At 37.4% G+C, this 24,002-nt stretch overlaps 2 protein-coding genes across 3 annotated transcripts in view; one reads left to right on the top strand and one right to left on the bottom strand.

Annotated features, from left to right (window-relative positions):
- The first annotated feature begins 3,659 nt into the window (after window positions 1–3,659).
- On the top strand, window positions 3,660–22,263 carry LOC122980983 (calcium/calmodulin-dependent 3',5'-cyclic nucleotide phosphodiesterase 1B-like). Of its 2 annotated transcripts, XM_044349458.1 has the most exons (14): window positions 3,663–3,883; window positions 5,943–6,056; window positions 6,742–6,924; window positions 7,364–7,430; window positions 7,565–7,681; window positions 8,024–8,164; window positions 9,089–9,189; window positions 11,188–11,313; window positions 13,564–13,665; window positions 13,884–14,004; window positions 17,865–17,946; window positions 18,366–18,483; window positions 18,925–19,061; window positions 19,800–22,263. In XM_044349458.1, exons 1-14 carry the CDS (start codon window positions 3,831–3,833, stop codon window positions 19,892–19,894), a joined length of 1,557 nt encoding a protein of 518 aa, XP_044205393.1. In that variant the 5' UTR covers window positions 3,663–3,830; the 3' UTR covers window positions 19,895–22,263. The 2 variants fall into 2 exon arrangements, with proteins under 2 accessions (XP_044205394.1, XP_044205393.1); XM_044349459.1 differs by lacking the exons at window positions 18,925–19,061; window positions 19,800–22,263 and having other exon boundaries at window positions 3,660–3,883; window positions 17,873–17,946; window positions 18,366–18,453.
- LOC122980984 (protein phosphatase 1 regulatory subunit 1A-like) overlaps window positions 22,105–24,002 on the bottom strand; it is a 28,444-nt gene continuing 26,546 nt past the window's right edge. The window contains exon 7 of the mRNA XM_044349461.1: window positions 22,105–23,806. Within this exon, the coding sequence (XP_044205396.1) occupies window positions 23,763–23,806 (44 nt within the window). The 3' untranslated portion in view covers window positions 22,105–23,762. The remainder of the gene's footprint in view (window positions 23,807–24,002) is intronic.

Genomic DNA, 24,002 nt, shown 5'->3' on the forward strand with positions numbered 1-24,002 from the left:
TATACAGAGGAAAGCACTAGAAGTATCTGTGAGCATAAACACAGAGCGGCATAGGTTAACATAAACTACAGGAATATATACACATATTCAAACACAAGAAATCACACATACTGGATTCAGAGTAACACACAAGTGTTCTGCAGCAGTGTTAGGGGCCAGAGGTCATGACACCCGCCTGCAAAATACACAGAGCCGCTGATAGACATCTGAGTCTTGTGACATGGAGGACCACACTGAGCCGGTAAGACTGCCTCTAATGTTTTATTTTTCTTACGTCTCGTATTAAATTACTTACATCATGACACAATAATAATTTCTGTTATTCAGCCAGTTGGACAGTTTTCAGTAACATTTTTCTTCTGGAGCCATAAAGATGATGAAGGGTTAGTTTTGTTTATTCGATTAATGGTTAGTGTGTCGTGCAGTGAGATGTCAGTGTATTTCTTATGCAACATATTATACAGGACACACTATGTATGCTTCTTATCAATATGCAGTAAATTACATGTTGTCTTTTAACAGTCAGTTTAATTAATTTTAAAGGGTCAGCTCACCCAAAACACGCACACGCACACACACACACACACACACACACACACAAACACACAAAATGTATTCATTTTCTCACCTTCCTTTGATGGTATCTGGTTGTGCAGGTACTTTTGATTTTATTTTTTTAGGTGAGGAGGTGTGTGGAATGTCATTTGAGGGGTTCACAGTATTTAAAAAATTAGTTTTAAACAAGAATAAGAGTCTATAGTAAACTGACTAAGTGTAAGGCTGTACTTGGGCACAGCAGCACTTTGACCTAAATGCACTGAACAGATGAAGAGAGAGTTTGCAGAATGACGTTGATCAAAGCTGATGGGAATGTGATTAGGTACTCGTAAACCAAAAAAGGTTTTGAACAAATAATGCTGAAAAATGTTGAACTGGCAGAAAATATGTAGCCACAGTGTTCTGAAAGCTTATATATGGACATTTTTCGTATTTAGAAATAAAGTAACTTGCTGGAAACAATTGAAATTACTGTTTAAAGGTTAATTTGTATGTAACACTCATCCTTGTATTTTCTTTTTTTTTACATACCACCTACAGATATCTATCAGCTCTTGCTAGCTTACACACAACACATATCCATCCAAAGAATATGTGTAGCTAGTCAGCTAGTCAACTAGTAGCACCGATAGCGCTACCACAGATTACACAAAGTTAGCTCTACAGGTAGTAAGAAATTAACTGAATGTGTCCCAAAACATCAAGCGGCAGCACAGGTTAAAACCACAGAAGCTCCCCTCACAAAAGTAAACATTCACACTCTATTATAAACAGTCTTAAACACAGTAACAGAGTGATCTGTCTGACCTGTAAGTTCTTCCAGCAGCTTGAGTGTAAAATCATCCACCGCCTTTATAAAATCCAGAGTTCTGACCAGATCTCTGAAGCTAACAGCTAATTCTGCACTCTGAGCTAACAGGAGGTTTTCTTGTTGGGATAATGACCATTTTCCTTCCATTACTTCTGTGATTTGGGCAGTTTAAGGCCCAAAAACAACTTCACATGTTGATCTTCTCATACGCGCTCAGTCATTCTGTTTCTCAAGAAATTTCACCAAAAGATAAGATAAAAATCTGGCACTACAGCACTTGTCACCAAAGTCATTAGGATACAGTTCTCTGGGGATCACGAATGTTTGCACCTGATTTCATGGCAATCCATCCAACAGTTGCTGACATATTTCAGTCTGGACCAAAGTGATGGACTGACCAACAGACCAACACTGCCATCCCTAGAGTAACATCACTAGAGTGGCAATAACTTTAAAATCAATGTGTCTTTCAAAAGAGGATGTCCGTGATAGTCTGCCAAAGTTTTATATTACAGGAGGGAAGTGAGGGATGACAAAGTCCTTCAATCAAATCTGTGTGGTTGACTGGGATTGAGGTTTATCCACGAGACCAGAGAAGCTTGAGTCAGAGATGTTAAACCTTTGACACTTTGTCCATTGTGTTCAGTCAAAAACATTGGGTGAAATATATATTTAATTCCAATGCTGTAAAAACAAAAATGACCACTCTCCATACCCCTCAGCACCCTCATTTTCTTGGAAGTCTAGTTCCCAAGCCGAGACACGTAGCATTTAGATGTGATTTATGGTGCCGCACAGTTGGATTTCTTCCTCAGAAGTGTAGAGTCTGTGAGTAATAATTGGCTCAGGTCACTCAGTGGACAGAGAGAGATCAGAGGCTGTATGTTCGTCATCATTAGAAGGAAGACTGAGAGTATGAGGGACAAATGGTGGAAAAAAGTAAACGCAAGAAGTTGGCAAGCACACAAAGGAAAAATTAGTTTAGAGTTCTCTACTGATTGTAAGTGACACTAGATGAATTACTCATCTGTAGCCTTGAATTTACATTTTTAATATCATAGTATGACTAAGTCTATTAGGAGCATTGTTCTCTAGCATTTATGTGTCGATTGATTTAATTACTTGCTCATTTTTCTCTCTCAAGTTGCTTTTGGTGAAAAAAAAAACTTAAAGTGACGGAGGAGATGGAGAATCATATGTCGTACTGTTACTTCTCATTTTTGCAGTATGTCGTGCCATGTCAAAGAGCATGGGAGCATGAGAGTTAGTCTGACCCAGAAGCCAAAGCAGGACAAGCAAGGAGGGAGATGGACAGCAGGCAGGGGCTTTCCCAAGCCACGTTGCTGCACAGCTCTCACAATACTCTATAAAAAGACTTATAATGGACTTGTAATGGATTTAGGACCTAGAAAAGTGTTTAGGGACAACTTTCCGTGTCTTCTCTGATCTCCTAGGTTGGGGTATTCTCCTTTTTTGGTGCCTCAATGAACAGAAAACTGCCTGTATGTTGGCAAAACATACTCTTTGCTGCTCGCAAAACACTCAACTGAAATTTATTGATGTGGCATTTTCAATAAAAATATTGGCTGTGCTATTTACATAAATTATTGATGTGATCTCAGTTATTATTTGCACATCTGTGCTGTTGTGTCGTTGCAGTTTTAATATGTTATGACGTGTTGCACAAAGGGTGAATGTATACTACTTTTAATATCTGCAACCTTTGTGGACAATCATTTTCAACTTTAACAGAGCAGCAAAAAAAGGCAAAAACATGTTTAAGCAGACAAATTAAAAAAATATTTTAAAAGTGAGCGCTCATTTTCTCCCCCTTATTGCCCCTCACATTTTCTGCTCATGGCAGTATGTACCAAGAACAGAACAGCAGTTAACCTATCAGGCTGTTGTGGGTGGCTTTCGAGGACAAGCTTTGTTTATGTATTTTGGTTTGGGTGACTCTGGTGGGTTTCAGTGAAAGACTCTCTCTGTAGTTCCCTGATTTGCGGCTGTGGTGGAAAATTCTCATTTGGGATTTGAACACACACTGCTTGAAAGCCTCGCAGTCAACACTTCATCAGTGAGGTCAACTCACTCACACTTCACAGAACGGGTGTACACATATACACAAACACTCACTGACAAAGACACTCACACCAGGTGCTCACACACCCACACACACACACACACACACACACACACACACACACACACACACACACACATAGACACACTGAGACAGTCTGGGACTGCCTAACCAATCAGAGTGAAGTGGAGTAGGTCCCCTCCAGAAGTGGGAGGGAGAGCTGTTGAAACAGAAGTCTGTCTCAGGACACACAAGTTTGCATTGGTGCTTTGGAGAACTTTTCTGCTTACTACTGCTCTACAATAATTTTACTTTTTCATCCTGTGATAATTTTTTTATTGAACTCTGGGGTCCATTAGGGCACAGCTTGAGTGTGGAATGGCTGAACTGGTGCGAATCCGTAAGAAACGGCTGCAGATCCCCATCTCTAGGTAAGACAGTCTGTTAAGATCAGAACAACTTATACTATCATAGTTAGTTACTTACATGTTTAGCCCATGTGTGACTGCATAAATAAGCTTTAAAAACTTAGTTAAACATGCTACATCTTTGAAATTAGTGTTATTAATCACTGTTTGATGCAGTGTGGCTGTAAAGATTATATTCAGCTGTAGGAGTTGTTTCCTTGTTTAGCAGTAATGGAAAAATGTATGACTCAAACATACATCCTGCAATGCACATAGATGAGTGTGCATTGCAGGAATTGATTGTTTGACACATTTTCTGACTGCAAAGCAAAGAATGAGATATTTATCATTACCTTCAAAATGCTATCCATGTATTTTTTCATGCATTCATTAGGTTTTTCCCCGACTATTCTTAGCAGCATGTGAGCAAACACTTGTTGTTGCGTGAACACTTGACCTACTCATACTGTGGGAGGGAAATGTGCTGCAGAGGTGATAGTACATGTGGTTTTGTTTTGGTTAACACATTGATGTATTAGTGTCTGCAGGTTTCAGAGCTCTAAACCCTGTTGGGTGTTCTTGTTGCCAGAAATTCACATGTTGCTCACGTCATGATAGTCAATAATAAGAAGGTACAATTCACAGCACTTTTTTTTGTGACATGAGATATGATCTGATGTGGCTTTAAATTCATGTTTCTTTGTTTTTTCTCAATAAAATCTATGTAACACTGACATATATTTAAAAATTCGTGCTGACGAAGCTGCTACTAGTCTTCTACACTGCTGTGCTGATACACGCCTAGTAAGGATGACACTACGCAGTGTGTAGATTCAACAGAGTCTGTGCCAAAGGAAGATTTGTCATTTGTCTCTATAAACAAAATTTCACAAGTGCGCTTGACGAGTAATTTCCTGTAAACGTCCTGTCGAAGGCTCTTCTACTGTGAACAGTTGAAACAAAAAAGGCTGTGTTATCACAAAAGATTACTGGAGATAGAAAGTGAGCGGTGGCATTCAGATGCATGCTATTTTTACGACTCAACAGCTTTTGAAAGCCCTTGCCAGCGTGATAAACACTTGAAAAGCTGTGAGCGTCTCATCCCTAGGAGTTGGCTCCATGGCACAGTTTGAACACAATCACTCCGGTCACGGCACCATACGGGAAAACCCATCAGAAATGTTTTGAAAGAACTTATTGGTGGCACAAATGTGTTATCATATCAGATAAATCTGTCTTTGAAATGACGAGAGAGGAAGTAAGTCTAATTCCACTTCCACTTCTGTAAACTGAAGGTGAGATTTCCCATCAGAGCTGTATTAAGCTATGAAAGCTTTTGGATTTATTACTGAGATGAGATTACATTAACACACTGCAGGTGGATTATACTGTCGACGACATGTGCCTTAAGCATTGTGTTTTTTATTATACTGCAGAAGATTAATGCATGTCAACTAGTTTTCTATAGTAATTTAATTAAGTGTTTCGAAACCCAGATTGAGCAACTTGTTCTCAGACAAGATCAGAATGTGGCAAAAACTCAAAAACATCATTTTTCATGGAGCCCACTTTAACAAAATCTGGCTTACATAAGATCCTAACCATGGGAAGTTTTACTCTCATGGAAAATTTGGCAGTAATGATGTCCTTTTGCCACTGGCTTTCTGTGGACAATTTTGCATTCATATCTCTTCCAAATTAACTCCTTCCGTCCACGAGGATTTCTCAACTTCTTGTTAAAGCACTTCTTCAGCCTTGTTTCTCCAGCAGCCAACACTTGTTAAGTTAGTGTAAAGTGCTGTCCATTTATAGAGTTGTCTCCAGAAAGCTTGCAAAGCACAAAACCCGCATTTTGTTCAAAATGACCTTTCCTCTGTAGCTATAACTTTTATTACTGTACCCACTGAAGACTTAAGGCCAAAACTGCTGTAACCTCCAACCATTTTCACACCATGACTGCCTCTCTCAGCGATTGCTGCTTTGAGAGGTGAAACTGCTTTCCACCACACTCAAAAAAGACATCTCCTGTACCATTTTATTTTGTTTTGATCACAGCCAGATAAATGATTATGTCCCCTCGCAGGCTGAGGAGTGTGCTGAAACAGCTGGAGGAGAAAGATGTCGACTATGAGGAAATCAAAAAGAATCTGGATTTTACAGCTTCGTTACTGGAGGCCGTTTACCTCGATGGATCAAGGTAGAATATAGTATGATGATATGGCTTGGAAAACAAAAGCTAATAAGCTGTCATCTTTCCATTTTGATACAAGAGTATGTATGTATACATTATCATTTCAAACAGTTAATTCCTTTGAACTTACATAGTAAAGTAAGAAAATACCCAAAGTCTTGATGATTGCTTTTTCTTGGTTGGGGCCCTACACTTCCATAGCCGTGTAATACTGATAATCAGGTGCCAAAATTACAAGTTATTGGCATTATATACAGTTAATTTGCAAAAGTCACAAATTATTATGTAAAACAAACTCATACAGACCAAATACAACAGAGTTCACTTTTTAGAATGTCAAAGAAACAACCCTTGTAAACCTTCAGAGTTGTTCTGTTTAACTATTGTGATATACTGGAGTTATTTGTCATTACTTTTAGCAAACAGCTAGTGCATTTCTGTCTCTTGTGTCCCTGATCTTATTGGAGAAGCTGTCATCTATACAATCTTCCTACAGCTTTAATTTTCAATCTTTTCCTCACTCTCAAGAGAAGTAACAGAGATGCCTTACCTTAACATTTCTGTGTGTTTTATTTGATGTCTGTCATTGAAGTCCAACAATACCACCACTAATCCACCGTTCTGCGAGGTACATTGATTGTGTACGACTCTGTGTCTGTCAAACAATCACTGTGTGTGTTGTCTCTCTCAGGCAGTGCTTGGAGTCTGAGGACGACCTCCAGCAGCTGCAGTCAGACGGGGTGCCTTCGGAAGTCACTGATTGGCTGGCATCCACCTTCACCCAGAGGGTTCGACGCCCAGTGCGACGCTCAGACGAGAAGCCCAAGTTCCGCAGCATTGTGCATGCAGTGCAGGCTGGGATATTTGTAGAGAGGTATAACACATATTTTTATGTTTTTTATTTTTTATTTTTATTTCTGAATAAGTGGTGGTGACTTTTGAACAGTTACTTAGTAGTAACAATGTAGCTGAACAAAATGGCTATATGTTTTATTTATGATACTTAAATACAATTTTAAAAAAAGGGAACGATCATCTAATACTATAAAACTCCCATTGTAAATGACTGATCTCCACATCTGTACTATAACTCTAATACAGGATAATACAGTGTTGTTACTATTCCAACCATAGAAAACACAGACAGCTGCACTGGACTGTGAAACATGAGCCTCCTTTTCTCTTTAAAACATCCTTCCAAAGGGGACAGGGACTTTGGAGGATTTATATAAACAGCTCCTGAGACGAGTTCGCTGCACAATGTCAACATCTGAACTTTAACTGAACTCAACATAAACATTGCATTATTCCAGGATGTTCAAGAGGGCCTACACAGCAGCCATGCCAGACCAACCTGCAGAGGTCGTAAATTGCCTCAGGGTAAGCCTGCACTAATAATGAATCTCACTGTGCCTCGAGTGTTTGTGCAATAAATCGGACATCACAAAAAAGGATTGTATACACATCACAAGTATGCATCAATAATGCAGTCACTTTTCTCTCTGTCTCCTCAGGATGTTGACCGCTGGAGCTTTGACGTGTTTGCTCTGAACGCAGCCAGCTCTGATCATGCACTACGAACTCTGTTTTTTGAACTGATCACTAGATATGAGCTCAACAGTCGCTTCAAGGTATTTTAGTTTTGAATTTGATTGTTCAGTACATACAGCACCCTTCTCGTACAATATGTTTGAATGAAAAATCTTACGGTAATATGATCATTTCTGACCTTTACTTTTTTGGTAAACTTTTGTTGTAATTTGCAGATAGGATCAGGCATATGGGTTTCATTATCAGTTTGTGGTGCACTGTGTTGCCAAATTGCATGCATCATGCCGAAGGCCCTGTCAGTGCTAACCACAACTTCATTACATCATTTGAGCTGTTTTAGCTTTTATTGATGACACAAACTTTTGAACCTTGAGTTTTCTAACTCAGCCTCACTTTTAATAATTACGTATTGCATTTTGTAGATCCCCATCTCATGCCTGACAGAGTTCCTGTCTGCAGTTGAGAGAGGATACTGCAAACACAAAAACCCATACCACAACCATGTTCACGCTGCTGACGTGACTCAGACAATGCACTGCCTGCTACTGCGCTCTGGACTTGTGGTTAGTCGACTGCTTTATCATCATTTTTCGAGGATAAGGATGGTGTTTTTCTATATTTCTCCTGTTGTCAACAAACATTGCTAGGATTATGTTCACTGGAAACATTTTTTCCTGCGTGCAAAATGTTACGTTTTTGTTCTGCACATATGTTGGGAGGAGTGCAATACATGTCATGTGGGCTTACAGCGTGCAGAGTGGGGTCTTTAGGTAATAAAAGCACTGTGTTGATTCTGGGATTCATGAAATGTTATTTAAGATTAGTACGTTGTGTCTCATACTTCAAGTCACAACTGACTTTCGCAATATTTAATCCTTCCCTAACAAGTGCTTTGACCATAAACCAAAATCTAACCATAAAAAACATCATTCTTGCTTTAGTTGCTATGAGTGCAGTGAAAACAAATGTAATACATTGCCAGTGAATGGTTTGCAGATATGTTCAGTATGAACATTGCATGACCAGGCAAATATGTTAATTAATAATAGGAGAAAATGTTGTCTAGTGACTATTTATGGCAGCAGGACAATGTATGTGGAATTGGCTCAAAATAAACTACAGTGGCCATGTTCATCGTAATAAAAGAACATGCGAACACTGCATCGGTTTATTGAATTGATGTGTTTTTTAATAGTTTTTGGGCAACAGTGGAGGTCAGTGTCACAGAGGGATGGTTGAATTTGTTGTAAAATATAAAATATCACCAGCCTTATCCTTTAAAACCAAGAGATTCAGTCTGATTTTACATATAGAGGAAGGATTACTTGTTTGTTCCCTGAATTAACATTTCTGAGTCATCACTGTGAGGCATTGCTGCTATGTGTATCAGTATAAAAGTCTATTAACAAGTGATATGACTGCACAGCAAAGAACATAATAACCAACATGGTCAACGTGTTTTTGTGTTGTGTCTTATGTCTATGAAGCATTGGCTGACAGAGCTTGAGGTGATGGCGGCGCTATTTGCCGCAGCCATCCATGACTACGAACACACAGGAACCACAAACAACTTTCTCATCCACACAAAGTAAGCTCTACTTCTGAAACATATTTTATTAACCCTGTCTTATAAAGCTGCAGCTAAATGTTCCACATCCTGTTGTGACATGGTAAAATAGTAAGAGATATCAGGGCAATGTAGAAATAGTAAGGCAGTGTTTCTGAAAGGTCTTTGTGCAATTTTAGAAGAACTGAAAGAGCACTTCTAAAGCAAACACATCTTCATGGAGGGAACATAGTATTTTTAGATGTCGTTTTTCCACATAAGAGGGCTGAAGAACGCAGTCTCTTGGCACCCATCATCATCATGCTTTATTTTGGGAATAAAGCACAAAGGTCCACAATAAGTGAACATATCATGGTTATCTAACTCTGTAAAATGGACACTTACAAGTTTGAACAATATGTTTGGCAGTTGAAGTCATATTCAGTCTTTGTTTCTTCATGAAGAACATCTGTTGTGTTCAGCTTCAATTCATGTCAGTTACAATTGATTCAATTGTGGCACTTGTTTTATTACAGTATCATGCAAACGTCTGGACACACTTTCTCATTCAAGTGAATGGGAAGGTGTTTTCCTGCATCATCAGCTGCTTCTCAGCTGAACATCTGTATGCTCAGTATGTTAAACATTCATAGTTTCTTCATAGTTTCACCAAAATATGATGCTAAATACATTGTGTCATAAACTGGCTCAGGGAAGTAACAAAAAAGGGAGTCACACAACTAATGTCTCAAACATTTATTGTGAACTAACTATAATAAAAATACAATTTGTCAGGAAAGTCAGTAATTAATGCAGTGTGTGATGTGGGCAAACAAATCTCAGATCCTCAACCAAACTGGCTGATGGCTGCCTGGGAGGAGGAGAAGAGTAAAATGATATATAACTGTATTCATATGAAGGTTACTGGAGAGGATCATGTACATTTCCAATGAATTAGTTCATATTGATGACTGGTGTAACCTCAAGTCTTTTAGTCCTGCATAGCAGGTCAGCTGAACATGTAAAAGTGTGAAAAATGTGCAGACATAAAATTGAACATATTTAGTTTGGAGAATAAGGTTCCCAGTAATAAATGAGAAACTTGGGGTTAAATTGAACAGTTCTTTCAAATCTTCTGGAAATCAATGGCTGTTTATAAACTCAGCACAGTAAATTCTACATAAGATGATTGTCTTGGTGATTTTGTCTTTATTTTTCCAACAATTACAGCCAAATCACATATTTGGAGTAGCTGTTATGTGTTATTTTTCCTCCAGGAAACCTCCCAGAAAATTATTAAGAAATAACAACACAAAGTGTTTTTTTTTTTCAACATGAAATCTTGTCACTATTGAAATCCACTGTATCTAACATGAAGCTCTTCAAGCTGACCACAGCCACTTTCTCCATGAAGAGCACCCGAAGATGGTGGAAGAAGGCAGAATACCACTTAAACATACATACAACTGAATGTCATCTTTGATAACTTTGAAGCCATTTTCACATTTTTAAGAGATTTTCAGTTGAACGTACAGAGAGAGACAGCAAACATGGAGGGAAAGAGGGGTATGACATGCATCAAAGGTGGTGGATATCGTGGTTATGTAATATGTGTCTAGGCTGCTAGGGCGCCCCAAAATAGTCACTGATTGGAAAACTTTTCACAGTGCACTTTGTTATCCATTTAAACCGTGTAATAAAGCAGATTATGCAAATGAGTGGACACAGGATGCCTGATTGAGAAATTAGTTCATTAACTCGCTATACTGAATCATTAATACCCACATGGTGCTCGTTTCTATCACACCCCACTCCCTCTTCGGTACTTTTAAATTTATTAATACGGACCTACAGTCAAAGTGCTTAAATGACTCCCTCAGGACTCTCCGTTTATCTCATCCTCACCTCCTCCACCCTTACCACTTCAGCATTGTACAACTGCACTTTTATGCACATTCGCATTTTACAACCTACCCATCTATCTGCCTCTTTCTCTCCTCCGCCCCTCTGTTGCTGTCTCACTGTCTGTCTTTCTGCCAGGTCAGAGTTTGCATTGATCTACAATGACCGGTCGGTGCAGGAAAGTCATCACCTGAGTGCAGCGTTCCGCCTGCTGCAGGACGACCAAATGAACATCTTCATTAATTTGACACGAGAGGAATGGATGTAAGATGACAATATTTCTACCGAGTATAATTATGTAGCTGTTCAGTGTTTGTTTTAGAAAAAAGTAAAATTTTGTACTGGTTCTACATTCAGAGAGGATACAATAGCCATCACAAAATATAAAACATTTAAATCGTGCAGTAAATATTCCTTGTGTTTTTGCACTGCCATGTAATGTTGCTCTACTTTTTGTCAAAGGGCTTGATAGGCTAATTTAGTGGAAAACCCCTACTGCTCTCTCTCCACCTACATAACTACAGAGTTGAATGTGACAAGTTCTCAACTGTGCTCTCTGAGTCAAAGGGCATTTCGGGAAATCACTTACTGGAATAGAAAGAGATGAGAAAGGTTGTGCAACCTTTCAATGTGTGTACAGCAAACAAAAACAACACTTTTTTTTTTTGCAGTGAGCACAATTTAAAGATGTTTGACAAAACCAAGACTATAATTTTGGTGGAGGAGTGGTTTCTGGTTCACATAAAATGGCTGCTGTAGATTTCTTTTTTTTGCCAGTTTCATTATGGAAATGCTGGGTGCCATATTAATGGAAGGAGACAAAGACCCTGCAAGAATAAATGTTTGTCAAGTATGAATTTCTTATGGGCAACAAAATTCCATGAACCATGACCAAAACCAACAATGAACTGACCCAAGTGTTGCCCAAAGCCATTGTTGTGTAAAAGCTATGAAAAACACATCAGACTTAGTTGAAAAAAACATCCACATTGTTGCACTACAAGACATGTTCTTTTATTATGATGAATGATCACTGTAGTTTGTTTTGAGTCAATCCCATATAAAGTACACCTTTCTGCTGCTGTCCTTTAAATATTCACTAGAGCTCCAAATGTGTATTGATCCACGGCTGAAAATATGAGCAAATACATAATTTATTCCCATGTGAGTAACATTTGTCAAAACTACAGTGCCCAGGGGTTTTAGGATTTTTTTTCAAATGAAAGGATATATAAGTTACCCATTTTTAAAATGTATGTCTTTAGTAGGAACCAATGGGCTTGAACTGTGCTGTTACATACTGTATCAGGACCAAATTCCACCGGCTTAGCTGTGTGGTCATTAAAGTGAATTAAACTGAATTTGTTGGCAATAATAAAAATATAGAATAACTCCAGCCTTATCCTTCAAAATACAATATGATTCGCTGTGATACGATGCCATACGATACGATGCGATATGATACAATGCGATACGATACGATATGATACGATACGATACGATACGATACGATACGATACGATACGATACGATACGATACGATACGATACTATACGATATGATACAATACGATACAGGTAGGTATGATAAGATATACTTTATTGTTCCCATGGAGAATTTTGTCTTTGGCTCAAGTGTTGAATACAGATGCATATAGAAAATACAAGGTACAGACAACATAGGTACATAATCTCCACATGACACCAAACAGAGATGTACAAAATATACCATACCCTAGTACATAGATAATAATATAAGGACATTAGGGTGACATATCAACATACAGAGACAGAGACCTCATGAGTATAACATGAACAACATGAATTGTCTGAGTGGCACTTACCAGCTACAAGGCTGCTCATATAGCTGACCTCTTATCTTTGACCTCCTTAGATAAAATTTCTCCTTTAGGAATCAATAAAGGCTTGTGTTACTGTTATTTTTTATGTGTTTTTACAGAAACTAACAGTCAAAGATGTGCTCAATCAGCTAATCATTTATTTTAACAATGTGATACAAAATTCACATAAACAGTTAAAGGTAAAAGTCCATAACCATCAACCATGGTAAAAGGCCATGGTTGATGGTTATTAACTGTGAATTTCACTGAATAAAACAAATTGGCATCAGCTCACTTCCGTTCCATATGTGCTCATATTAGTGTATACAATCCATGTCTTAACTGCAATGTAGTGTCTGATGAGATAATATTTATACTATACTGTACTGTAGTTTATATATTCATGGAGGCTGCTGCTTCATCTATCATACATATAGTATGTGACTGAATGGAAGAGCTTTGCAGATATCTCCAAAGATAAACACCAGCAGCAAAGTCTAGTGGGCTTTTCTAGCAGTCAGTGTTACCATGGGAACAAGAAAATCCATCAGGAAATCTAAAGAGGTTACAACCCCATTGAGTCTTCCTGCCTGCCATTTTTACTCTATACAGCTCCTTCCCATAAGCCAAGATCAACTAGTAAACTGTATGACTTTGTGTGTGTTTCTTCACAGGGAGCTGAGATCACTTGTTATAGAGATGGTGCTGTCCACAGACATGTCCTCCCACCTACTCCAAGTTAAAGCAATGAAGTCCTGTCTACAACAACAAGAACGGTAACTCTAATGGACTGCGCTGTTATAGATGCTGTGGTGCATAATCTAGAGGTCATTCTGTGTAATGAATGTTCAGAGCAGATTTATCTGATCCTGCACAGAGGGGCAGACAGACAAATTAGTGTCACGCGGGTGGTGTCAAGTTTTTTTTTTTTTTTTGACATGTCTGCAAGCACAACACAACAAAAATAAGAAATGCTTTATGCTTTCTCCAACAGGATTGACAAGCCCAAAGCATTGTCTCTGTTACTCCACACGGCTGACATAAGCCATCCGTCCAAGCCCTGGGTACTGCACTCTCGGTGGACTAAAGCCCTGATGGAGGAGTTTTTCAGGCAGGTAGGAACGCTAATAAATCTGAACCGTCAATCTGACTGTTTCCTCTCTTCTCTGCTCTTCTCTTTTCTTCTTGTCATCTTAGTGCAAGCATTGGTGTTATCACACTTTGGTTATTGTTCAGTACTATAGTTAAACATGATGGAAAGTAATTTACAGATATAACCAGCAGCCAGTTAGCTTAGCTTAGCATAAAGACTTGAAACAGGGAAAACAGCTAGCCTGGCTCTGTCCAAAGGTGACAAAATTCACCGACTAGCACCTCTAAAGATCATTACTTAACGCAATATATATCAGTCATTTCATCTGTACAAAAAATAAAATGTAAAAATGACAAGTTGTGGTTTTACAGCGTTATGTACCGAACTATTTCTTGGCTTGGAGCAGTTGCCAGGAAACTAATAGAGACTATAGAAAGTTACTGCTCCTGGCCAGGAAATAGTCCAGCATATAATCCCCCTTAAAATGGCAAAATGTTGTTTTTACACTTCAGTGTTTGATTAAACTAATGAGATTTTAAGTGTTAGTAAGTTCAAGAGAGTCTATTAGGCAGATTTTTTTTTTAATTTTGGAGAGAGCCAGGCAAGCTGTTTCCCTCTGTTTCCAGTCTTTATGCTAAGCTAAGATAACCTACTACTGGCTCCAGCTTCATATTATATTGTAAAGTTATAAGAGTAGTAAACTCTTAGCAAGATAGTGAATAAGTGTTTCCCAAAATGTCACACTATTCCTTTAAGTGTAAACGTCAGGGTGAAGTATTCTCTATTGTGCTTTCCATGAAATATAATCATAACTAAAATCTAGAGATACTTTATAGAAACCTCATTTTTTTTATTGCTGTCATGTAGAACTAGTGTAATACAGAGAATTGTAAATTAGGGAGTAATAGTGACATGAAATTCATTAGTAGGTTTTTTGACTGCTGAAAGTGGTAAAGCATGTTTTTAAAAAATATTAAGATGTATTTACAGCACATAAGAAATGTAGGAGCTAAATATAGGATGTGTTTTGCTCTTAAAATATTTGATAATGATAGGAACGATCTTGATATCAATCTTACTTTTATGTGTGGTTTATTTGTTTGTGTTGTTGGTTTGTTAGGTGTAATTTAATGTAATTTTGATATGAGATTTCGGTTTTGTATTTTAAGATTCAGATTACTGTCATAGAAAACTTAGAAAACCAGAAAATATTCCCATTTTTAAGATAGGGACCAGAGATTTTTCAATTTTTGCTTAAAATTACTTAAATTTGAGTTAATATGTTGTTTTTGTCTCAGTGTTTGTTGATAGTATTGTTGAGTCTCCTTATTAGTATAGATGTCAGTTTTGTAGTATTGTACTGAATTATTCTCTATCTTCAAATATGCTCATATCATTTCCGTTTTTCGCTGTTCTGTCATGTCCTACCTACTTCTATTCTTATCTGATTGGTTTGATGTGTTATTATCTTTGCATGACTGATGAGTGAAAAGGTTGGACGCCTAATAGCAGCTCAACAGTTCTGTAAATGACTCATCAGAGTCTGAAAGGGAGAGTGGGAAACCTTCAAAGAGCTTTCTCACAAATGAGCTAAAGGAAACCACATATATAGCACCTCAGGTATGAAATACAGACAGTCAGAGAGAAGAAAGCCTCTTTGAAAAGTTTATTGTACATATTCGTTGGTAGTGAAAGCCAGGCTAAATTTTACAAGCTCAGATTTTAAACAAGATTTAAGTCTGGAAAACATCCACAGGGTCAGATGTGTTACCAAACCATTTGATGTTGCTGAAAGGATGATGTTGCCTCTCAAAACTGTCAAACCTTGTGAAAAATTTTGAGCGTGGAAACTCACCCCTGACTTTTGGGAACAGTATTTTAAAAATAATGGGCAATAAAGGATGAAGAGAGGACTTCAAGATGTTAGTTGAAGCTCTGAAAAGCTGTAAACCTGAGATTAGATTATTTTGTTGAACTGAAAAAGGTTCAAAAATTCATTCTTTGTCTTGGAAACAGCAGTTGACGAAACAATCTCTCCTCAAGGTCAAATGTAGCTGTTTGGGAGCTTTCAGTCATATAACATGATCTTCATCAGCAGACAGTTGGCTAGTAGATGTTACTTTTTGTGATTTACATACTTTTAAACCAACATGTAGGGAGAAGTCCTTAAAGCTCTCAGGAAATTTTAATATCTACAATTCAAAAAAAATGGCAAACTCCATCTTCTCTGTAATCGCTGAATCTACATTTTTATCTCATCTCATGTCTTCTCATGAATGCAAATAATCTTGCTTTTAATCTGACAAGCATACATTAGTCATTTCTAGTTGCCTTTGTGGGTGTATGTGATGTGCTACTGTGTGTAGCTTTGTATTTTGTATTATGTGTCCTGTCTGTTTTTTGCTTTGTACTGTTTGTTATTGTGCGGTTATATGTTTTAATTGTGACCTGCTGAAGGGACTGCGGATGAAAATTAGCTATAAGCTAACTCTGGTGCAGTACATCAAATGGTAACATTTATGTTTATGTTAACACTGTACATGGTCCCAATAAATAAATAAGACATATGACTGGAAGCTACAAAACAGCGACTAAATGGATCTTGAGGTGAGATTCTTTGGCAACTTGTAAATGCAAATAAATGAAGCATAATTCTGCAACTCCATGGCCCATGTGTCTCCCCTGAAATTGAAATGAAAGAAGTTGATTTTAGTTGGTTGTTTAGAACAAATGTTTCAGAAACACCAATCAGGTGTAGGAAGTGTTTATGTTGATATCTGAATTACTGTTTTAAGAAGACTGTTAATCATTACAACCAACTTAAATGGGACGTATCATGCTTTTTGTGATTTTCTGTTATTTCTATATTGTTGTGATGTCGGATGTCTATGTTAAACATGGTCAAAGTTCCAAAACTTGCAGGTGTATATATGTAAAAATGGTCCCTTAAAGTCAAAGCCTGCTTAAAGCTTCAGGCTGCTCCGAATGCTCCGTTTACAATGTTGCCTCTACTTCTTCCTCTTACTGTAATGACAGATTGCATGATCGCGCATGCCCACTAATGGCCATCTGTTGTTCCATGGGTTATTCATGTTGTCCACTCACATATCGTAGAGTGGATTCAGGCTCGAACATGTATGGATATATTTGAGAAGTTTCCATCGCGAATAAAGAACAAGAAAAGGAAGCCTCTTGCAGCAGAAAGCCTCCAGAGCAACCAGAAGTCTGCCGAGGGGCAGCTTCCAGGGGCTAGCCAATAAGAACTCAGTGGGCTCGTCGGGAGGGGTCCTGAAAGAGACTGAAGCTAAAACGCCCTGTTTCAGATAGAGGCTGAACTGAGGGGCTGCATAAAGGGCCAGTATAAGATAAATAAGGAGTTCTGTGAACTGTAAATCATGCAAAAACTTTCCTGTAGAGCCCCAGATTTAAAATACAGACCTGGAAATGTGCATGAAATCCCTTTAAAATGCCATTTATTTTAAAGAAAAAGCCTACTGAACCTTGCCAGATGGCAATGAGAGAATTGGCCGGCATTGTCTGTACTTTGAATGGATTTCCAGTAAATGCAGCCATACAGTAAGCAGCTTTGTGCTGTTTTTCTCTCACCTCTGCTTTCACTTGGAGAAGAAATACAATAAAGGAGGTGCTGGGCAGCACTACTCTCTTTGAATAAAAAAAGATGTAAGAAACTTCCCTCTGAAAAAGCTCTTTAATGTTTGCTGTGTTATTTAAAAACAGCTCTTATATGGTATTCACTGGTCTCATTGGTATATGGTCTCAGGTGGCCAGTGCTGTAGTTAAATAACCTTTAAAAAGTTATTTTCAGTCCATGTGTGGGATGCCCTTTAAGATATCTTCTCTCTCTCTTCCTATCTTTGTGAGGGTGATAGAGAGGCGGAGCTCGGCCTGCCCTTCTCTCCTCTGTGTGATCGAAAAAGCACCCTGGTAGCTGAGTCCCAGATTGGTATGTCTCACAAAACACTTTCCAAAACATGTTTCCTTCACTCAATTCTCTTGCCAGCGATATTTTATAATAACAATTTGGTTTCTGTCCACAATTCTGATGGGTGAAGTCATGGAACGGCTGTGAAACACCAAATATACAGTTGTTCCACTATAAAAACATAAAAAAGTATTAAAATCACTTCTGAAAACAGCTTTCTTTTTTCTTTTGTCTACCCTCTCACAACAGGCTGATCAGTGGCAAGATCTATGCTAATTTATTAACAGTTCAGTCCTGCAACATACTGTATATATTTTATAAATCACTGAATTACATTAGAATTTCTTTACTGATATAAAAAACATTTCAGGCAATCACATTTTTACACCTCAGAATTGTCTTATTTTCACATGCTAAAAAGTTGACATTTGTTCTTGCAGGTTTCATAGACTTCATTGTGTATCCTACATTCTCTCTGCTGACGGACATGGCCGAAAAGATTGTTATTCCTTTGGTGGAGGAGAACCCAGGTCCACCAGACCCCTGCAACAGACACAGGTAAAACACAGACGAAGAATGCACAATGTTGATACCTGCTAGAAAAATATTTGTTGATAAAGTATGAAAATAAATAAATGTAAATACTGTAAACTGAAGATTGGCACCAGAATGCTAAAAGAAATAGTTTGACGTTGTGGGAAATAAGCTCAACTGCCTTCTGCAGAGTTTTTTGTGAGTTAGATGAGAAACTGTTTCCTCCTGTTTCCCATGTTTATGTTGTGCTAAGCTAACCATCTCCTTTCTGTAGCTTTGAATGGGAGTGGTATCAGTATTCTCATCAAAGAGGGAAATCTATCATTCTTTCCTTAGAAAAGGATAGATAGATAGATAGATAGATAGATAGATAGATAGATAGATAGATAGATAGATAGATAGATAGATAGATAGATGTAAAAGTCCTTGTATGATAGCACTCTCTATAATATACTTTCTCTATAGTAATCTTTGGAAAGAGAGCTCCAGAGGTCTGCAGTGGAGTCTGGCCCACATCACAGCTGAGCTGGTGAGCTTTCGCTCTATATGGACGCGACACACTGAAGACAACAAGCTCAAATGGAAGGAGTGTGGCTCCAATGGTATGACATTTAAATATATATATTAATTTCTAAAGGTAAAGGTCATATGCATGAAAAATGGAATGAAATTGAAGTCCCATAAAACCCATACTGTATTTAGTATCGTAATGTCAGTATTTAAGAAATCCTATATAGAAGGAATGAATGCAAACCAATTAAACAATTAGTTGAATGACAGAAAATGTATTGACAACAATCATTTAAATCTTTTAATCAAGCTTAATATAGTATTTATTTATTTATTTATTTGTCTCTTTTCTATTTAATAATTAAATATTTTGAGTTTTGGACCAGTGGTTTGACAATACATCAGAATACATCACCTTGGACTTTCAAAACTTGTAATGAGCACTTTTTCTTTCGATTAATTAAAAAAATCAACAGATTAATTAATAATGAAAATAATAATAGTTGCAGACCAAATTCATACTTATTCTTACCACATAATAATCTTTAGAAATTGTTACACTTTTCATCTTTTGCAACAATTCAGACTTTCAGAGTTTGACAGCCTCTGTTAACGTGTAATAAAAGGTGTTTTTCCAGGATTTGTGGCTGATTTGGCAGGGACAGAGCCACTTATACTGCTCCATAAATGTGCTTAGTCTCCCTGATTTGATTTGCTATCTCCATTTATTTTAGAATGATCTCATGCAGAGATTAACAGATACAGATATTGTTTCCCTTTCGGCTTAACACAATTTTCCAATGCCTTTTCCAATCTTCTTTATCCTCCAGGATTTTCAGATCCCAGTGTGACAAAAGAGCAGAGAGCCAGACAAGCGGACCTGTCAGAAAAATCCCTGCAAGACCCCAGTAAAGATACAAAATAGTAGAAAGGACTGTGTTTTTTTCATAGAATATCTACAAAGGTTAAATGAGGTTAACATAGAGTCACTGTTTGTAACAAAACCACAATGCCTTCTCATATCACTATTGAGGGAGTCAGAGGTGAGGAAGCAAAGATGTAGGAGGAGGAAGGGTGGTTTAAGTTCATCTTCCCAAGGTAAGATGCAGAAAATGTCCTCATGTCTTATTTTTAGTGTAGTATACTGAGATAATTTAATTGCAAAGTGTACATGCTGGCCATGTTATACAGTACAATCCATGTCATTAATTTAATTTGCCACCTAAACACTTGTGAGGAACATTTTACCTTTTGTAGTTTGAACTGTACACCGATCACTTAATCATGCATTGAAATTTAAAAATATGTTGTTGTTTTTGAAGTTTGCTATTGATTCATTATAGGGCTGGCCTTATTATGAGGGGATATGGTGTCTTGTTTTTTTATTAAAACATATGAAAAATTCAACTGCAAGGTCAAGGATCCTGATCTTTGGCTGAATCCCATTTGCTTGACTTGCATAATTTTATCCCCTTTAAAGTCTGCAAAATAAGTTACAGCACATCCAGTGGCCTTTTCAAAAACAACTATATAATACATACAAATATGCAGATCAGTTCTGCAGTTTTCTGACAAAACATATTTTACTTAAAAGGCCAACTTCTGAGATATTTTAGCCTGTCTAGATACGCAATGTCAAATTGATGTTTAGCCATAAGAAGTGGTGTTTTTGACATTTTTTCAGTTTGGTTTTATAAAGTAAGTTTTAAAACAACATTTAGACCTTTACATTTGGAAATTAAGTTACAGAAAATATAATTGAACATTTAAAGGGACCCTTGTTCGAAGATGTAAAAAATTGAGGCCGCAGAGGACAAGACATCCTGACTGTTAGTCCTTTATATGGCTCAGGTTCCAAATCATAATGCACATCCCATATCGCAACTGAAAAGCATCTTTTGTTGGACCTTCCTTTGACTTTCACATAACGGTGTAGTGCCCACTTAAACCAATTAAGCCAATGCCCAGAAAATCAATTATTTCAATTCTCTGCTCTCCCAGCAGGAGGGGCTGTAAGTGAAGTGAAGAAGAGAATTAGCTCCAGGGTTGCCCAGAGGGTTCAGCTTCAAACCTAATTTCTATCTTTTTTTTTTTTTTTTTGGCAACTTGTAATTGCATCCTCAGCTTTCTTCATATCAGGGCAGAGTGGAAAAATGAAAGCTTTTCTACATTCAAATCAGCTGGTTGGATGTAAATTAATAAATAGCACAACAATAATTGAAGACACAGCCCTGTGTCTTCTGTTAAATGTGCATGATCTGAGCTGTGCATGCAGTGCACACACAACTTCACCCCGACCTCCAACACACACATATACATATCAGTATAAATGCATTATACAAAACAGGCATGACATTTATTGTAGTAACTGTGTTTAAAAGGAAAACACTAATCTTGCTACTTTACACATGCATACAATGTTTGAGGTATTTTTAGCATCTCATCACAAAAGCAAAAGACCCATATGATGTTCAAATTATTTTGAAGATACAGACATCCTTCCCTAAACCAGTGTGAATTCAAAACCATATTGTTTGTTCTCTCAGAGTATCTCTCATCCAAATATAGAAAATCAATCAAAACAGCAACTTTACACTTTACTCTTATGGGTTTATACAACAGCAACACGAGGTGATGATTGCAAAATTCTTTCACAGCAAAAAGTTCCAATAGAAGTGATCAATCTCACTCACGCTAGCTTTAAAGTCAACTGGAAGAGTCTATATCACTTGAAGCTTAACTTGCAGTGGGACAAAATATATTCATGGAAAACAGTCCTGTTTATGAAAAATGTATGCATTTTTATGCTTCTGGCCCCTAGTCCATTGAATTATTTATTGGCAGAGTGCTTATTTTTAGCATATAGTTAAAGTCAACCTCAACCAAACACGAACAGTGTGCAGTGATGTCAAGACACTGTAGATTTAACTTGAGGTTTTTGGAGATTTGCCCTAACATACCCCTTCTTTGACATTTTAAAAGCAAAGTAGATCCTGCTTTGGACACTCAAGATGACAGGTAATTATGTGCTGACTTTATGTTGACACTGATAGTCAAACATGGTGTCAGCTTGAGTCAGTGCTTGTAAACGTCATAGACTGTCCCTGGATAAGTGTGAAAGAAAAACATGCAATCACCAATTTAAACATTTTATTGTATCAAACAAATTTAGATCACAGATGTAATCATCCATCAATTCAAGTAAAATTGGAACAAAATTCCCCAGATTCAATTCATGTAAAGTACACTATTACCATTCAAAACAGAACAAACATTACATGGTCCATAAATACACTGCAGGAGAAAAAGAAAAGCTTGCACAGGAATGTTTTTACAATCTTTCTTGTTCATTGTGGACATAGTGGTCTCTGTTGGCAGCTGGGAAAGATACTGCTCACACTGTGGCTGATAAATCTGGTGAAGTGACATCAATACTAGGGTGGCTTTAGTCTTCTGTTTCAGTTTTATTTATTTTACTTTATTTCTTTCAGACAAGTCAAGTATAATGTGGTGGTTATGGAAGGATTGTCACATAATCTACATAATAATGCCACTTGAGTGATACAAATAACAGAGAAAACATTTAAGAGTGTGGTGATGACTTCATAATGTTCTTGTTACATACAAAACTGTAAATAAAAGGGAATGCCAGTAGTTGTGATTTGTGTCTGGTACCGTGTTTAAAATGTTTGATTCACTGCTTAAATGAGTTCCCCTACAAAATGAACCACATTAAAGCCTTTAGGCTTAAAAAAAAGTCACTGTACATTCAGTGTCATGCAAGAAGTTGTTTTAGGACCAGGATTTAGACTCTCAAAAGTATTCAAAGTGTCAAAAATGAGGATGCAATTTGCTCATTGGAGATGGAATCTTCCTTGTTAATCCAAAATATGTAAATGAGGCTGCAGACACAGTCTTCTGTAATGTGCCCTGCTTGTTAACTAGACATTTACAACCACACAGTCTGGCTGGTAAAAGTCTAGTTATTATTGTATTGTACATGATTTTAATAATTGGGATATTAATACATTTCACTTCATCACCCGCCTAATTTAAGAGTGAAAAGATATTTAATTTTAGTATCCAGTTACTGTTACTTCAAATACATGTTTGGAATATCAAATTCACTAGTGTAAACACACAAAAATCTATCTTAAATTTAACCCTGATGTTTTGTCCACTCATTTATGACTGAACATCTAACACTGGGACTAAGTGATGGTATTCAATTTGAATGTAATGGATTCCCAGTGATTTATAAAGTACAAATACAATTTTATTGCTTTGAGATGGATCAACAATTGCAGAGGTCATGGCACATATTTAATGATAAAAGCTGTTAAAAGGATTGTAAATTGAATATTTGATGCCTTTGAACATTAAAGGAGACATTAATCATGTTGAGTTCTGGTACTTTATGATAATGATTGCGTGACTGTGACACAGGACATGCTCCCTCCTTCCCATTTACTAGACAGCAAGTCACAACTGGTTCATACATAGTTTTAGTTCAGGGCAGGGGAAGCTGTAAAAAACAAATATATTATAATAACGGTCCCTTTATTTATGATTTTTTGACACAAAATAAGTTTAGAAACCTTTGTTCTTGTTCTCGAGGTGGTAACTATAAGGCCTGACTGTAGAGGAATATAGGCGCCCTGATGTATCTAAAAAGTGGATCTGCAGACACAATCTTCTGTCATTGTGTTGGGCTGGCTGAGCACACTGAGCAGCATTGTGTTGTACAGAAGACCGCTCCATTTCTCTTTCTCCAGGCTGGGTTTCTTTGTCTTCTACTCTGCTGGCTGACTCGCACTGGGTGCTGCTGCTTTTGTGTCTGTAAAATATAGACAGAAGCATAAAAGACTTGAAGACAATAAAAGAGAGAAGAGGCAGACTGAAGGGATTTTAATGGACTCTCACAGCTCTGCAAAAAATAAATATTTTGTAATACTTTTTTATCAGTCCCGTGTAGGAGCAGTTGTTTCTCCATGTGAAGAGAAAATTACAATGTTGTTTTTTTTTTTCTTGGT

The sequence above is a fragment of the Thunnus albacares genome, chromosome 4 (assembly GCF_914725855.1).
Source record: "Thunnus albacares chromosome 4, fThuAlb1.1, whole genome shotgun sequence".
NCBI lineage: Eukaryota > Metazoa > Chordata > Actinopteri > Scombriformes > Scombridae > Thunnus > Thunnus albacares.

What these genes read in the sequence shown, in the direction of transcription:
- LOC122980983 (XM_044349458.1), top strand. Translation starts at nt 3,831, where the DNA reads ATGGCTGAACTGGTGCGAATCCGTAAGAAACGGCTGCAGATCCCCATC. An exon ending in AACTTTCTCATCCACACAAA is followed by an intron (nt 9,190 to 11,187) that starts GTAAGCTCTACT and finishes TCTTTCTGCCAG; the next exon opens with GTCAGAGTTTGCATTGATCT. An exon ending in TGGAGGAGTTTTTCAGGCAG is followed by an intron (nt 14,005 to 17,864) that starts GTAGGAACGCTA and finishes TATCTTTGTGAG; the next exon opens with GGTGATAGAGAGGCGGAGCT.